The sequence below is a fragment of the Thalassophryne amazonica genome, chromosome 20 (assembly GCF_902500255.1).
Source record: "Thalassophryne amazonica chromosome 20, fThaAma1.1, whole genome shotgun sequence".
NCBI classification, from domain to species: Eukaryota; Metazoa; Chordata; class Actinopteri; order Batrachoidiformes; family Batrachoididae; genus Thalassophryne; species Thalassophryne amazonica.
Genome location: NC_047122.1, coordinates 50,132,260 through 50,150,410, shown reverse-complemented (window position 1 = coordinate 50,150,410; position 18,151 = coordinate 50,132,260). Strand labels below are relative to the sequence as shown.

At 41.3% G+C, this 18,151-nt stretch overlaps 1 protein-coding gene across 1 annotated transcript in view; it reads left to right on the top strand.

Moving 5' to 3' along the window:
• Positions 1-576: 576 nt before the first annotated feature.
• itgb8 (integrin, beta 8) overlaps positions 577-18,151 on the top strand; it is a 34,990-nt gene continuing 17,415 nt past the window's right edge. The window contains exons 1-8 of the mRNA XM_034160985.1: positions 577-1,063; positions 4,838-4,923; positions 7,843-8,014; positions 8,127-8,233; positions 9,822-9,961; positions 10,249-10,414; positions 12,873-13,031; positions 15,030-15,125. Coding sequence (XP_034016876.1) covers positions 967-1,063; positions 4,838-4,923; positions 7,843-8,014; positions 8,127-8,233; positions 9,822-9,961; positions 10,249-10,414; positions 12,873-13,031; positions 15,030-15,125 — 1,023 coding nt within the window. The 5' untranslated portion in view covers positions 577-966. The remainder of the gene's footprint in view (positions 1,064-4,837; positions 4,924-7,842; positions 8,015-8,126; positions 8,234-9,821; positions 9,962-10,248; positions 10,415-12,872; positions 13,032-15,029; positions 15,126-18,151) is intronic.

Here is an 18,151-nt window from a genome sequence, read left to right as displayed (position 1 = left end):
GCAGATAAGGGATTTGTGTCTGCTCCTCGCCGCTGTGAGCTGCCACTTTCTCGCTCACTGTTTAGGCTACATGACAAACTAAACATATGTGTTTTATCTGCTTGGACTCATGGCCGACTGTTGTGTCTTTCGTCCTTGCACAGCTCTGTTTTCCAGTTGTTTTGTCGGCCTTTTTAGCCTCCTGCTCAACAGAGCAGCCGGCGGAGGCGAGGTTACTCCATGTCATTGGAATCTGTACACAATGGACCCGCACCACCCCCTCCTTAGCACCACCAGCTTGTGAACCCCTCTCTGCAAGAGCTCTGGTTTTATTGACCCCCTTCCCTATATACCACCACTTAATCCACTATGCAAGTTTGCTGGTCCCTGAAGAACCAACATAAACATCAGGGTCCAATTTTTGAGGGTTCACTTGGAATGCACCCCACTACACCTCCTCACCTCCTTGCACTTTACCCCCACCCCCTTTCTCTCTCTCTCTCTCTCTCTCTCTCTCTCTCTCTCTCTTCCTCCCTCCCTCCCTGCATAGCGTCGTTGCCATGGCACCTCCTTCCTGAGTCAGTGCGCATTTAAAACGCTCCTGTCATGCGTCGTCAGCGTGCCGGGTGTGCGCTGAGCCAGCCTGACTGTGCCTAATAACTGTCACCAGCTGTGAGGGGCACTGGGGGAGACGTCGCACACATGGATGGGAGCAGATGGAGGGGACTCACGCCAATGCCTACTTTCACTTTTGTCTTGCAGTCGGCGCTGGAGCGCGCTCCTAAACACTGATTTGATCGGATTCGTGGATGTGAGCACCTCTGTGGGATTAGAAGGTTATACTGGGTGAAGGAGATCGACGATGCCCCTCTCATCCCGGCTTTTGTTCGTGCTGCGGACGCGTGGTACCCACAGTCCACCGGCTCCACGTCATCTCCAGTAGCGCGCCGCCGCCTGTTCCTCTGCCTCGCGCTCCTCCGGGATAATATGACGTCCTGGTTCCGGACGTACGACAGCAGCTTTCTGGGTTTCGTGATCTGCTCCTTGATGGTGGTTGTTGTGTGCGCGGAAGCCTCCCGTCCGGGTGAGTTGAGGGTCGGTTAACGCCACATCTGCATGCGCCATGTAGTTCCGCGTCAGTGAGAGTGCGCGCGCTCCGCAGGGGGTCCAAATAGTTTCAGTCTTCTGTGGTTTACTTTTAAGAAATGGAGTTAAAGAGCACAGCATTTCCACAAGATCACGTTTTAAAATGTAAGGCACCAGAGGGCTGATGCACGCGCGCACAATATACCTGTAAAGGTGTTTTTGACTATGACTTTATCATGTGATTTCTACATGACTTCATTATGAAGTCATTCATACCAATCAATCACAAATATTTTGCTGATTATCCATCTAGGCTTCTTAGTTGTTGAGATGTATCCAAAAAAGGTGTTTTTCTGACTATGTTTTCCTTGACCTCTGACCTTTGACAAACCACTCCAAAATCTAATCACCTCGAGAAATCCACCCCAGTAATGTTCCCACCACGTCTGATCCAGCTAGACTTCTTAGTTGTTGAGATGTACCCCCAAAAAGGTGTTTTTCTGATGATGTTTTCCTTGACCTTGACCTTTAACCAAACTACTTCAAAAATTTAATCACGTGGATGTCTACCCATGTACTTTTCCCACCAAGTTTGAAGGAAATTGGTGGGAAAAGTACCAAGTGCCATTTTTGAGTTAAGGTGTTCAACTGTCTCACACTTTTTTCTTTTTTCTTTTTTTTTTTTTGTGCCTCCCTCACAAAAACGGGGCACTTTTCGTGATGCAGTATCTAACCATAACCATAACAGACGTTTCTCCCTTCCACTTACCCTAATCATAACCCCCCCCCCCCCCCCCCCCAGGCGCCCCGCATTTCGTGCCCCTTCACGAAAAGTGCCCCGTTTTCATGATGATATAACAAACCCATAGATTAATTGATTTTTCATAATGCCGTCACGAACTGCCGTGAGACTGGGTTTCACACACACACACACACACACACACACACACACACACACACACACACACACACACACACACACACACACACACACACACACACACACACACACACACACACACACACACCAGTGAAAACAATACTCTGCTTTTCCATTTCACCAGCATCTAATCAAGGACAACTTCATCAACATGAAAGTGGTGAATAGTTAATTTTTGAAAACTGATGGATTCGAGATTGGATAAGACCCTCACTCCACCCTCTTTTTTTAAAAAAAGAGTTTACTGCCCATACATATTTTCTTCTGGTTTTTCATTAAATGCGGCCTGTATGATAATTTTCTGTCCTCCCGTAAATTTAAAAAAGGTGTGCACTTGCATACAGGACATTACGGTAATCTGTCATCTTCACTGCGTGCATTCATCCAAAACATTAAAGTGAATTTGTTACATAGATAGAGTTAACCATGAGAATTTGAGACAGTTGTGTTGTTTTGTGCAATTTTATTTAAACAATGCCAAATAAAATGTCAGTACAGCTATTTTAAATATGTTTGAAAGCTGAATAATTGCAATAACAAAACAGTTTTTTTGTTTGTTTTTTCCATGTCCAGGAGACACATTTCAGTTGCTTCAGAAATATAACAGATTTTTCACCATCAAAGCAGTCCATTGTTAAATGCTTGCCTCAGTATCGAATTGGCTCGGCACATCCCATTTGTTTAATTTTACTTTTGTTTAACTGGCCTTTCTCTGAGAACAGAATAGGAGTTTGAAAATGCTGCTGTAAAGTCCACACATAAATCCTTCATCTTTGGCCCACGTAAGAACTAATGGAATACTCTTATATTACCAGCTTGTTTCTTGATTTATCCCCAGAATTTAAAGGGGTCTTATTATATATTTTTTCCTAAAAGCTAGTACAGGTCACAAAGTATCGAAAACATATTAAAGTTCATGACAAAATTGAGGTAATGTGTCCCTATAAGTAAATAAATAGAAGATCTATGTACAGATCTGTCTTTTTTCTTGTGTTGTGTGTGGCGATCAAAGACAGACTTCTGTGACTTATGTCGCAAAAGTCAAAAATAGGCTGTTTCAGTCCCAAATGGTGCTTTTATCAGGGACATTTCAATTTATGCGACACAGAATTGTAAGATTTTGAGTGAAATTGCTTCACATCAAATCTCAAACAATATTTAACAATAAAAATGAGGATATGAAGTGATTTGGCGCAATATGCAACTTTAAATCTGTTAAGTATTAATCAGCTTGCCGAAGGCCTGTGCACTTATTAGCCCGAAGCAGCTCATTAGTGGGCTGTTGCTGATGTGCCGACTTGCATCCTTTTTTCTGTCCTACATTCCAGTACTGTTACTCACTGTAAGAGCTCATGATAATAGGATTTTGGCAGTTAAATCTCATTAATTCAGCAGTGAGCATTGAAGCCTGTGATGTTTTTCAACCTGCTAAAGCTGCTGTAAGGAGCCTACAGTGCTTTTCAGAAGGAAACAAACTGCATGAACGTATCAAACACGGATACTGGCCGTGTGCATGTGATCTACTGGACCCAGCAGCCTTAATAAGCACCTGTTCCCTCACTTGCACATATTATCCTGCTACACCACATGTTGAAATACTGCACATGATACTCAGCATCAGAGGTGTCTGTCTAATCGCACGAGGGCTCAGCTGTATGAGTGCTGATGCTGACATTATGTCATAGTTGGTAATAGTACCTGTGGGCATGAAGACAGTGAGGGCTATGTTAATCTGATATGTGACCCTACTGACCTTGACATTCTCCCAAATGATTAACCTGCACTCAAATGATTGAGGTTTGGCTGACTTTACCATGGCAGTTCTGAAATATACCTCAGTATGTGCCACATTTAGTCCAAATCAGACTGTAAATCTAATTCCTCGACCTTCACCTTTACCACAAGAAATTCTTTAAGGGCAATTTCAGGGCAAACCTTCATTGACATACCAAATTTGGTAGAAATCACCAAAAGGTCTTGGGATAAGTCGGCCAACAAACAGGAAGACAAGCATGATCTTGGCCTCGGTGGTTGACTTTTGGCACATTTTACCTCTTCTGGGCAACTCCAGAACCCAGTTCCATATGTGTGGCAAGATTTGATGCAAATCAAGTGGGGGAAAAAAAAAATTGACCTTTGATCTGAATTACCTTGACTCAAATGATTGACCTTGATGAAATCTGACCTTGTCTGGACAATTCCAAAACCCACCTCCTGTATGTGTGTGGAAATTGAAGAACAAAACTGAAGTTTTGGCCTTTGACCCCAATGACCTTGCCACTAATAACTAACTTTTGGAAAATTTGACCTTGCCTAGGTAATTCCAGAGCCCACTTCCATAGATGTGCTGAGTTTGGCAAATTTGCCATCTCCTGGGCAATTCTGCAACCCACTTACAGTACATATCTGTGCCAAGTCTGATGCACATCAGAGTGGAAAAAACTTCAGTTTTGACCTTTAACCTCCAGTGATATTGACCCCTATGATTGACCTTTGGCAAATTTGACCTTGGCTGAGAAATTTCCAAGCCCACATCCATATGCATTCTAAATGAATCTGACCTACGATCTTAATGATTGATCTTAAATTCAAGAACACACCTACATGTTAGTGACAAGTTTGTTGGACATTGTTATTTTAAAGAAAGGGCTTTTGATGCCAATGAGCTGGATTTTTGCCAAAACAAACCCTTTCAGGGGCATTCTGAGGTTGACTGTCATGTACATATCAAGATTGGTGGAAATTGACCAAAGACTTGCAGATGAGGCAGGAAACAAACAAATTATTAAGATTTGCTATATGTTGTCTGTCTGTCTGTCTGTTCCTCCACAGCTGACAGTGCGTGTTGGTCTCCCAGTATCACTTCCTGCACAGAGTGTCTCAGACGTGGACCGCAGTGCGCCTGGTGCTTTGAGGAGGTAGAAGTTTAACAGAATGTCAGAGGTCGAAGGATCACTCAGCTTTGATTCACACACAGAAGCACACGTTGCTGTCCTATCTGGATGTGAGAATGTTTCTGTGCACATTTTCTCATGCAGCAGCAGAGACGGAGCCACTTTCTCTCCATGTGTTTAGTCTGGTCTCTCTCACATATCGGCTGTGTTTCCTTCAGACGGTGCATGTGTTTGGCGGTATCTGTGCATCTCGTTAAAAGCCTACCCTGAGTCACCCGACGGCTTTCAGGGGTTGTAAAAGTCGCCTGGTGCCAGCGACACACAGGCCTGTTGACACACTCATGTCTGTTTAAAGACATTAGGTGGTTTCCTGCTCGCTGAAGTCAAACCTTATCTGACATTATTAAGTGGGGCATTCAAACCTCCGGTGCAGGTATCAACAGAGCACGATCTGGTTCAGTGCTCATGAATATTCACCTTCACGTCGCTGTTTTCACTCAGTGCCAGTTAAAGGGCACACTGTTTAAAGGAAAGTCCCAAAAATTTGCTTTGAAACTTCACGCATAGTTTATACAAGATAAGCTGCAGCCTCAGGGTCGGTTATTAAAAGACGAGATATGAGCAGCAATAAATTATCTTTACGGCTCAGGGGTACAAACTGTGTTCACTCTCAATAACTTATAAACAACACATGATAAATGTTTGATATTTACATCATAGATACACTCGAGCAGATGAATTAAAAACACTTGAAAACACAATAACACTGAGGTTATATGCTGAACATTTGGCACTTATGCCACAAGTATGAGTAGATTAGCTCATTAGATTTTACAATTGTTTACTGCATAGATTTGCATATTTGCATATCGAGTAAGACCGATTTCTAATCGGAAGATCATAATTCATTTGTATTGCACTTGATCAGAAAGTTTCCAACAAGATATACAAGAAAATTATGTTAGATGCGCACCAATATACATATTTATGAATAAATGAATGAATATATATATATATATATATATATATATATATATATATATATATATATATATATATATATATACACACACACACACACTCATAACAACAAATACAGAAAAAGAAAAAACAAGCACAGACAATATACTTGTAGATTAATCAATGACCTAAAATTTATCAACACAACAGAACAAACAATAATGTACAATGCACAATCAAAAAAACAAATTCAGTTAACCTAATTCTTCATACTATAACAAGTTATTATATTTTTATAAAGTCTTTTTAAACCAACTAAGGTACCAGATAATTCAGTGCTATCATAAAAGTTATTCCAAATAGTTACACTTTTTATGGAATCACAATGACTTTTTACAGTAATTCAAGTCTTTAATTAATCAAATGCTAATGTTCCTCTCTCTTAAGTTCTATAGCAATACAACAGATTTTTTTCAGTACACACAAACACAACCCCTAACACATAACTCCCTATGCACACACCCCCACCTAACAGCTATAATGTTATCATTATTTATTTGATATTTTCTAAAACATAATTGCCACACTAACAACAACAACAACAACAACAACAATAGTAATAATATTTATAACAAGCTTTTATTAGCACAGTCTTCACCAGGGTCGGACTGGGAACAAATTTCGGCCCTGGCATTTTTCCTCTGGACCAGCCCACTATTGGCCCGACGAATCCACCCCCAAACACGCACACCCACCTGTCCATACCGAACCCCCAATGAACAAATACTATATACCTAAACACCATGAACACCCACCTAAACACACACTTTCACTGTCATTTCACCTTGATCATAGTACAAAACGCGTTCCCGGCGCCACGAGGGGGCATCCTGATAACATTAAAGGCAATTAGATATTTTGACAAAATTACAAGTTTAAATGATTTTATATATATATATATATATATATATATATATATATATATATATATATATATATATATATATATATATATATATATATATATATATATAAATAAAAACATCATGAGGTTTATGTCACGGAAATCCTACTTTACAATCACACTGCAGTCATTGTTAAATTATTTCCTTTTGCATTTATAATAAACATTTGTATTTATTTAGTGTTTGTTTTTCTGGTTGAAATAAGATATAAATAATCTACCAGACTTCAAAAAATATACAAGTTTTCATGTTATTTTTTTTGTCTAAAAATAAATGTCTGAGGTTCCTTATGTTAATCAAGAAATTATCTAATCTGAAATAACAGGTGGTTTTAATACAGATGAAAGGTTTCTAAAGAACCATTTATTGATTTATTTACCTATTTTAATTACAAGTGTTCTAAACTTTTTTTTTAACAGTAATCAGAAATTTTGAGGTAACAACAACAAAAAAAACATTTACAATGATTTTTCTTCAGAAAACTGCTCTATAAATGAGCAGTCCTGTCACACGTTAATGTTTTGTACAGATCAGTGGTTTCTGCACCAATCGGATTGGTCCAATCCATTTTGTAGAGATCAGTGGTTTCTGCCACGAGTCTTCCGTGTTTTGGCCCGACGTGTCGTTCCTATTGGACAATGCCAAGGTACGTCACAGCTCAGAGTGTCGAAAGTTGGCGCACCTCATCTCGACAGAACACCGGCTCTGTGGTATGCAGGAGATCACTTGACCAAGGGTCTATACGTTCAAATAATAATTTAAAAAAATACTGTCATCACTCTTCACTCTTAGTCAGTCTCTTACAACGGTGCAGCGTAAATACACGAGCTTTACAGGAGGGCACATCTCCTGCGTGCACTTTTTTGGGGGGGGGGGGGGTGATGCACGCACGTCTAAACATGCAGCGGCCCACCGGGCAAATGCCCAAAATCACAGATTATCAGTCCGAGCCTGGTCTTCACAAAGTGGCAAATTATTAAAGTGGCTCTTTCCCTTGTTGATCTTGCTTGACCTTTAGGGCTTTCTGGATGGTGCAGGACCAAACTTCCGCTGTGATCTGCTGGTGAACCTGCTCAGTAGAGGCTGTGGGTCTGAGTTTATAGAGCAGTCAGACATCAAGGTCAAGGTCAACACCAGTGCAAGCAGCACACAAGTGTCCCCTCGAGACATCGGTATCACCCTTACAGCCGGTAGCTTTACACACATTAATGTATCAATGAGAGTTTCATTATTGTTGTCTTTTATCAGTTGTTTGTGACTGATTTTTTTTTATTTATTTGTTCTTCTTTGATGTGTTTGCAGGTTCTGAAGCGAGCTTCATCGTGGCTGTAAAACAGCTGCAACTTTATCCTTTAGATCTGTACTACCTGGTAGACATATCGGCGTCTATGCAAGAAAATCTGGATCACGTAGGTGTTCAGACACTGACGAGCTGAATGAGACTCTTCACATGACATTTTTTTGAAAGCAGGCACCATATGTGTGGGAGATACAAAAATAATAACTGGAGAGACATAACTGCCCCAAATCTTAACCTGAGATCGTTCTCATGCTGATCTTATAAAACTAATGCATTTTGGGTGAAAAGTACACATTTGTCATAAACTGCCAAAACATCAGGTTTTAAGTTCTGCTTGAATACAAACAACAAATGAAGGTGCCACTAAGAATCAAATTCTAGCATATCAGCACCAGAATCACTGTTTCACAAAATGAGGTCATCGCCACATGTGGAAGGAAATGTGAGGTTTATGTTGGTACATGGTTATGCTTGTTACTTTTTTGTTTTGGTCTCACAGAACTTTTGTTAGCTCCCAGGCTACAGTCGCATGAAACAGACACTGAAACATGACCAGGTGTCATAAACATGTAAAGCTATTAGGAAGGACACTACTGATATAAAATACCAATTTGATATTTCATTTCAAATATATGTGGAGTACGGAGATCAGTGTGCTGACGAGTCGGTCTGGTAATATGTAGACCTGGGTTGAGTCCCAGTCAATGTGATCTTGGACAAGACATCATCTGCATTGTCCCAGTCCACCCAGCAGTGAATGGGTACCAGCCTTACTGGACCTAGTCACCTGTGTCAATGGGCTTCCATAGGAATCACGTCTCTGTAGTCCTTCACTGATCCTGTGCCGGGCTTTAACTGTTACTCTGGGAAGGTTAACATACATTTTTGTTGAGGCCATAGAATATTGCGGCTGGATTGTAGGTGTTGTTATGCCACCTTAGCTGAGACCAAAAAACCTGCTTTTCCCATGGACTAAATTAAAGATAAACTTTATTTATCCCAAAGGAAATTATTTTGCCAGAGTACAGAAACAGTAAACAGTAAACAATGGTTAGTTAAATACACAATTACAGAAAGTGTTAGTGTTAAAAAGAAATCAATCAATCAGTTTATTAATTTTTTTACAATAAGTACAACAAATTTATGCAAAATAACTGGAAGATACGTATATTGCAGAAGTTGTTTGGCAATATAACTGAATAACTCTGTTTGTTATGTATTCATCCTGCAGAAAGGGATGAATCATACAGTCTGATTGCCACAGGCAGGAAAGACCTCCTGTGGCATTCTGTGGTGCACCTCCATGGTCTCAGTCTATGACTGAAAGTGCTCTGACAGGATGTCAGTGTGGCTTGCAGGGGGGTAGGAGGTGTTGTCCAGTGTGCTGAGCAGTTTCCTCAGCATCCTCCTCTCTGACACCACCACCCCAGACTCCAGCTCACATGGGGATGTTTGTACCATTGTGCCAGATGTTTATCTTTGTATACTTTTGGGGCTAATTGAGGGGCTGTATGACTTTTTAGGCTAATTGAGGGGCTATATGACTGACTTCACAGAAACGGCATTTATACTCACTTGAGAATATCAATAAGGAATCTATCGGAAATTATTTGAACTTTTCTTTCTTGTTTGTTTGCTTGTCTGTTTTGTCTCTTCCCATGCCATCCCACCTGTCCCGTTGTCTGTTCCTTGTCTAGTTGAAGACGGTGGGCGTGGCTCTGTCCCTTCGTATGACAGAGCACACTTCCAACCTTTGGTTGGGTTTCGGCTCTTTTGTGGACAAGCCAGTCTCACCTTACATCAATGTCCATCCCTCAAAGATCAGCAACCCCTGCAGGTCAGACGCAGTGCCCGAATCCTCTTCATGAAGCTGGTTTCTGTGTTTATTTTGTGTTACTGTAGAACAAAGCCAAAGACATACTAACGATGGGGTAATTGGAGTGATTACTTCTGAAACAAGCAGCTCACCATCAGCGTACCCATGTGACTCAGAGTGAGCGTCGTGGGGTCAACATGATGAGTGTGCACGGAGACAGAATCAACAAATGTTTGTTTGCTCTGACACATTTGTGAGACCTCAGAAGTTCTGACTGTTCCGCTTTTCTGCCCCTTTTCTCTCACCAGCGATTACGATATTCACTGCCGTCCAGCCCACGGCTTCCATCACGTCTTAAGTATGACGGGGAATTTGACCGAGTTCACGCGGGTGATGAAACATCAGCGTATCTCTGGGAACATGGACACGCCTGAGGGAGGACTGGATGCTATGCTGCAAGCTGCCGTGTGCCAGGTGGGCGATTTTGGAGGTTATTGCAGGGTCACCTTCAAAGCAGAAGAATGTGATTTGATTCCAGATCTGATTGTGTTGGGATGCAGGGAGGAGAGTTGGGGGGGTGCTGCTGACTCAGCACTGGATATTGCCGGTGGAATCCCACTAAGTAATGACAGCACCGCCAGGTTATGACAGCCGCAGTCAGTCGCTTACACTGTGCTCACAGGAGGGCTGTGAGTCAGAGCGTGCAGGGGGCCCTGAGTAACCAGCCTGCAGAGAAACACTACAGCACTCAGGACTCCAGAAATAGACTCTCCATTATGTCAGGCTCGCTGGGTTTCCTTAAATACACACACACACACACACACACACACACACAGTCACACAGTCACACCCACACGCAGGCCCGTTTTCTCCCACCGAGTCTGACTAAGACGGACGATTCAAAGGCAAAGAAGAAGGGTCCTCTGACTGCTGGAAGTTCTACCACTGCTTTTCCTTCAAGTCCACATTTTACAAATAGCTGATCACAGCGTATCTAATTTAATTCAGATGGCTGAAGTTTTGGAATAAGCAGTTTCTCACCGCAGCATATTTGAATGTTTAAAGTGTGAGCCATCCACCTCAAAATCTAAACTCTTCCATGACCCAAGGCGTCCTCACCAACAACTTCCACTGACATCATTCCAGAACATTTTAAGTTACACTGTCCACCTAATTACCTAATTTTTCATAGCAGTCATACCTTAACCCTGAATGTTGTTGGGCTTAAAATAAATACTACTTTTCCTTATTGAACGTATGGGTTTTACAGATTTATTAAGTTTTAGACTAGTGGTTCCCAACCCTGGTCAATGGAACCCAAAGTACTGTGCATTTTCCATTTCTCCCTGTTCTAACTGCAATAAATGAGCCAACTAAAGGCCCCTCATTTATCAAACTGTGTGAACAAAAAGGTTCTAGTCGTATGAACAAAATTTAGTATGTGTGTAAGGACAAACGGACACATTCTAGTCATATGCGCATCAGTATCAGCTGTTGATGAATCCCAAATGTTATAAACTACCAGGCTCGTGCACATTCATGGTCATCTGCATTCAGAAACACCCTCAATTAACCATGTATAGGAAGAAAACCTCAATTTGTTGCTTGTGTTCCTCACTGGAATAACTGTTAAGACAGTGAAGAAAATCTTCTGTTGTGGTCACAGCAGTGAGACAAAAAAAAAGGTATCATCATAATAGTGACATGACACTGTCATAACTGTTACATGACACAGTCATGAATGTGTCATAAGCATTATGTCAATGTCATGAACATTTCTGACTGCTGTCATTAAGTGTCATTCGGTTTTTACAATGACAAGTTGGCATTTTTTGGGTTGTCTTGATTATAACAAATTTACTTTAATCAAAGTCACATGACCAGAAGTTGTCTTTGGCCTGTTTGGTCTTTAGTTATATGCCAGTTTGTCAACTTGAAGCTACACGTCTGTTTTCAACTCAACATAAATTACGACTTGTGTACTGATTAAATCAAGGAAATGAAGAACATATGCAGATGATGTTGCATGATTTGACAGCAGCGCTGCCTTCTAGTTGCAGTTTCCCAGTTGTACCACTAGATGTTAGATCGCAGGATCAGACACCACTTCAGTGAGTACAGTTTCTTTGGGCTGATATACAGTAAATGTTGACTGTAAAGATTCAAGTCTTCTGTCTTCTGACGTTCACCACCAGCTCCTTCGTCTTAGATACACTGAGCTGCAGGTGGTTGAGTCCGCACCACTCCACAAACCTGTCCACCACACTCCTGTAGTCAGCCTCCTGGTCACTGCTGATGCAGCCCACAAAGGCAGAGTCATCTGAAAACATCTGCAGGTGGCAGGACTGTGACCATAACCAGAAGTCTGAGGCGCAGAGTGTGAACAGGAAGGGAGACAGGACCGTTCCCTGCGGTGCCCCGTGCTCCTCTTGATGGTGTCAGATGTAATGTCCCGAAGCTTCACAAATGTTTAGCACACATAATTTTAGACAAGTTAATTGCCCATAAAGGCAAGCGACACAACTGTAAGTTGATTTTTTTTTTTTTTTTTTTTGGCTGTCAGCCCATGTTGTTTTTACCAAAAGTTAACTTCTCAGATGAATAAACAGTCGAGACCTTGCTGCAGATTTGTCGTCATGTAGGAGGCAATGTGAGCATTTCAAGGCTTCTGGTACATTTCCTACTTGAAACCCAAAATACAGTAAAAACAAAAAAGCATTTATAAATGTCAGAAATGCATGATTTGTTTTGGCAGGCAGAGGTATTAATGTATAAAAAAAATTGATTTTGCAAATTTTATGGCTCTTGGATGTTTTCAGACACGGAAGGTTTTGCCATATTGATGGACGGAAGGACAGCATTTTCTCTTGACAAGCCCAACAAGTTCTTAGACTTTAAATGGCATTGTGATTCCTGTCTGTCTCTTACTTAGAGGGAAGTCGGCTGGCGGCCAGAAGCAAAGAGGTTGTTGCTCCTAATGACTGACCAGACATCCCACCTCGCACTGGACAGCCGACTGGCCGGCATCGTTACGCCTCATGATGGTCTGTGTCATCTGGAAAACAATGTCTACACAGGGAGCACCAGGATGGTGAGACAAGCATGTTTTATACAACCCCTGGCAAAAATTATGGAATCACCGGCCTCGGAGGATGTTCATTCAGTTGTTTAATTTTGTAGAAAAAAAGCAGATCACAGACATGACACAAAAATAAAGTCATTTCAAATGGCAACTTTCTGGCTTTAAGAAACACTATAAGAAATCAGGAAAAAAAATTGTGGCAGTCAGTAACGGTTACTGTTTTAGACCAAGCAGAGGGAAAAAAAAATATGGAATCACTCAATTCTGAGGAAAAAATTATGGAATCATGAAAAACAAAAGAACGCTCCAACACATCACTAGTATTTTGTTGCACCACCTCTGGCATTTATAACAGCTTGCAGTCTCTGAGGCATGGACTTAATGAGTGACAAACAGTACTCTTCATCAATCTGGCTCCAACTTTCTCTGATTGCTGTTGCCAGATCAGCTTTGCAGGTTGGAGCCTTGTCATGGACCATTTTCTTCAACTTCCACCAAAGATTTTCAATTGGATTAAGATCCGGACTATTTGCAGGCCATGACATTGACCCTATGTGTCTATTTGCAAGGAATGTTTTCACAGTTTTGCTCTATGGCAAGATGCATTATCATCTTGAAAAATGATTTCATCATCCCCAAACATCCTTTCAATTGATGGGATAAGAAAAGTGTCCAAAATATCAACGTAAACTTGTGCATTTATTGATGAGGTAATGACAGCCATCTCCCCAGTGCCTTTACCTGACATGCAGCCCCATATCATCAATGACTGTGGAAATTTACATGTTCTCTTCAGGCAGTCATCTTTATAAATCTCATTGGAACGGCACCAAACAAAAGTTCCAGCATCATCACCTTGCCCAATGCAGATTCGAGATTCATCACTGAATATGACTTTCATCCAGTCATCCACAGTCCACGATTGCTTTTCCTTAGCCCATTGTAACCTTGTTTTTTTCTGTTTAGGTGTTAATGATGCCTTTCGTTTAGCTTTTCTGTATGTAAATCCCATTTCCTTTAGGCGGTTTCTTACAGTTCGGTTACAGACGTTGACTCCAGTTTCCTCCCATTCGTTCCTCATTTGTTTTGTTGTGCATTTTCGATTTTTGAGACATATTGCTTTAAGTTTTCTGTCTTGACGCTTTGATGTTTTCCTTGGTCTACCAGTATGTTTGCCTTTAACAACCTTCCCATGTTATTTGTATTTGGTCCAGAGTTTAGACACAGCTGACTGTGAACAACCAACAACTTTTCAAAGGATTCAAAGGATTCAGAAGAATTTTATTGTCATATGCACAAAAGAACATGTTTCCTGCACAATGAAATGTGTCTACTGCATTTAACCCATCCTAATTGCCAGTAGGAGCAGAAGTCCCCATTTTGCAACATTGCGTGATGATTTACCCTCTTTTAAGAGTTTGATAATCCTCTCCTTTGTTTCAATTGACATCTCTCGTGTTGGAGCCATGAGTCATGTCAGTCCACTTGGTGCAACAGCTCTCCAAGGTGTGTTCACTCCTTTTTAGATGCAGACTAACGAGCAGATCGGATTTGATGCAGGTGTTAGTTTTGGGGATGAAAATTTACAGGGTGATTCCATAATTTATTCCTCAGAATTGAGTGAGTCCATATTTTTTTCCCTCTGCTTGGTCTAAAAAAGTAACCGTTACTGACTGCCACAATTTTTTTTCCTGATTTCTTATAGTGTTTCTTAAAGCCAGAAAGTTGCCATTTGAAATGACTTTAGTTTTGTGTCATGTCTGTGATCTGCTTTTTTCCTACAAAACTAAACAACTGAATGAACATCCTCCGAGGCCAGTGATTCCATAATTTTTGCCAGGGGTTGTATACGGGCAAGAAACAGCAAATATGTGAATTTGCCAGCGATGTGGTCTGGTCATACATTTAAGATGAAGTGTAAAATCACACTGTATGACCAAAACAGTTCAGGAATGAAAACAAACGCTCAACATATTTTTAGTTTGCTGCTTGTTTTTGTTGTCTTAGGACCATCCCAGTTTGAACCAGCTGTCTGACAAGCTGCTCGAAAACAGCATCTACTCCATCTTTGCCGTGGAGAAGCAGCAGTACCGGTGGTACGAGGTAATCTGTCCAACACGGGAACACAGCAGCACATATGCAGGGCAAACTCTGAAAGCACAAAGTGCATTGCCAAGCACAGTTTTGAGGAATGAGAGTGTAGCTCAAGCTATGTCAGCAAACACCTGCAGTTCTTATGATGATAAAGTGATTGAGTCACTTGAAAATAATAACTCATTCACAACATATGGTAGCAACTTCATATTTACTCTACAGATGCCCAATGGGGAGTAGATGAACTTGTTGTATTTTAGGGCTGTTTCATGGATATACGAGGTCTGTCCGTAAAGTATCGTACCTTTTTATTTTTTTTAAAAACTATATGGATTTCATTCATATGTTTTTACGTCAGACATGCTTGAACCCTCGTGCGCATGCATGAGTTTTTCCATGCCTGTCGGTGACGTCATTCGCCTGTGAGCACGCCTTGTGGAAGGAGTGGTCCCGCCCCCTCGTTGGATTTTCATTGTCTGGAAATGGCGGAATGAAAAGGACTTTTTTTTCCATCAGAATTTTTTCAGAAGCTGTTAGAGACTGGCACCTGGAAACCATTCGAAAAATTTATCTGGCTTTCAGTGAAAATTTTACGGGCTTCACAGAGAATAAGGACTTTAACTACAGGTTTAAGGACCCCTTTAAAGGACGGTCAGTGCGCCGCGCTATGAGCTGCGACGATGCAGCACAACCCACTGGATCATTTCTAAGCTGATGGCTCTGTGGATACGAGACCGTCGTGTGCTCTTTCTCTGGTTATCACAAGACCTGGACATCAGCCATTTTCCGGCAGATTTCACTTTTAACAAGAGATTTTGTCATGGAAAGCCGCACGGAGGCTTCGCGCGTCACGACCGATTCGCTGATGAAGCGAGACAAAGGAAGACCTCCGTTTCGGCGTGTTAGAGGACAAGTTGGGACATGTCTATCTCGGCTTTCAGTGCTTACCAGTCGAGTGAGTATAAAAGAACTTGTGGAGAGCTGGACATGTCCCAACTTGTCCTCTAACACTCCGAAACGGAGGTGTTCCTTTGTCTCGCTTCATCAGCGAATCGGTCGTGACGCGCGAAGCCTCCGAGCGGCTTTCCATGACAAAATCTCTTGTTAAAAGTGAAATCTGCCAGAAAATGGCTGATGTCCAGGTCTTGTGATAACCAGAGAAAGAGCACACGACGGTCTCGTATCCACAGAGCCATCAGCTTAGAAATGATCCAGTGGTTTGTGCCGCATCGTCACAGCTCGTAGCGCGGCGCACCGACCGTCCTTTAAAGGGGTCCTTAAACCTGTAGTTAAAGTCCTTATTCTCTGTGAAGCCCGTAAAATTTTCACTGAAAGCCAGATAAATTTTTCGAATGGTTTCCAGGTGCCAGTCTCTAACAGCTTCTGAAAAAATTCTGATGGAAAAAAAAGTCCTTTTCATTCCGCCATTTCCAGACAATGAAAATCCGACGAGGGGGCGGGACCACTCCTTCCACAAGGCGTGCTCACAGGCGTATGACGTCACTGACAGGCGTGGAAAAACTCACGCATGCGCACGAGGGTTCAAGCATGTCTGACGTAAAAACATATGAATGAAATCCATATAGTTTTTGAAAAAAATAAAAAGGTACGATACTTTACGGACAGACCTCGTATTTTGTACATCAATCGAGATGATCCCCCCACCCCAACCCCCACCCAAGGGGTGCCAAAAAGGGGAGAATAAGGAGAAGGATTCTAGAGGCCCAAAGAAGCCCCTAATACAATTAATACTGACAAAATAACATGGGGGGGTGGCCCAGTAAGATTTTCTTCATGGGGCCCAAAAATCCATGGCAGTGCACCCCCCATGACCAGCACCACCAACATCTCAGTAACATCTTAGCTACTGATTCAAGGATTTTAGGATTATTTTTTAAATAAATTTTACATATTTGTGTGTGTGTGTGTGTGTGTGTGTGTGTGTGTGTGTGTGTGTGTGTGTGTGTGTGTGTGTGTGTGTGTGTGTGTGTGTGTGTGTGTGTGTGTGTGTGTGTGTGTGTGTGTGTGTGTCTTCATATAATTAATGAAGATGAAGTGATTTTTGTTTTGTTTTGTTTTTGTGTGTGAACATAATAACAAACAAACCAAAAAAAAAAAAAAAGGTAAATGCTTGATATTTATACTACAGGTATCTCCCGAGGAGTAGATAAGCTGGCTGGAGTCGGAGATTGTTTGGTGGATGTATTAATATAATAATAATTTTTTGTCATTACTCAATCATTTGTGACATTAGACTTCATATTCAGAATGGAGGAATGTTCTGACAACACAAATAGGACAACATATACAAATATATTAATTAAGGTGCTACTCTGATTCAACAGATTAGTCAGAAAGGTTGGCTCTGTCCTGGAATGTACTCTGGACCCCATAGAGGTGGTAGGTGAGAGGAGGATGTTAGCTAAACTGACATCAATTATGGACAACCCCTCTCACCCCTTACATGAGACTGTTGGATCCTTAAACAGCTCCTTCAGTAGTAGATTGCTGCAGCCTTGGTGCAAAACAGAACGCAGGTCATTTATTGTAACTGCAGTCAGACTGTATAATACCTAAAATGTTTTTAGCACTGGTACCACCTGCTGATTTTGTACGAATAACTACGTCTTCTGCCACCTTTTGTGCTTTATTACATCCACAACTGTACAATTTATCCTGTGCAGTAATTTTACCATAAAAACATAGATTCTATTTTGCATGTAATCTATTCACATTAGTACTATTTATGCACCCAGCAGCAAACATTGCACCTTTGTTTTACATAAATATTTTTCTTTTCTTTACTAATGTACGATTCTTGCTGCTGAAACAAGTGATTTTCCCCACTGTGGGATCAAGAAAGTTTATCTTATTTTAATTTGCATAAACTATAAGCCATAACTCAAGAATGCTTGTTATTCAGAATTCAACAGTGACTCAGATATGATGATATGGGGTGTTTATTTGCAATCAGAACATTTTTTAGCAATATTATGTGGTGTCTGTCTTAGCAGGGGTGGTGGCCAAGTGGTTAA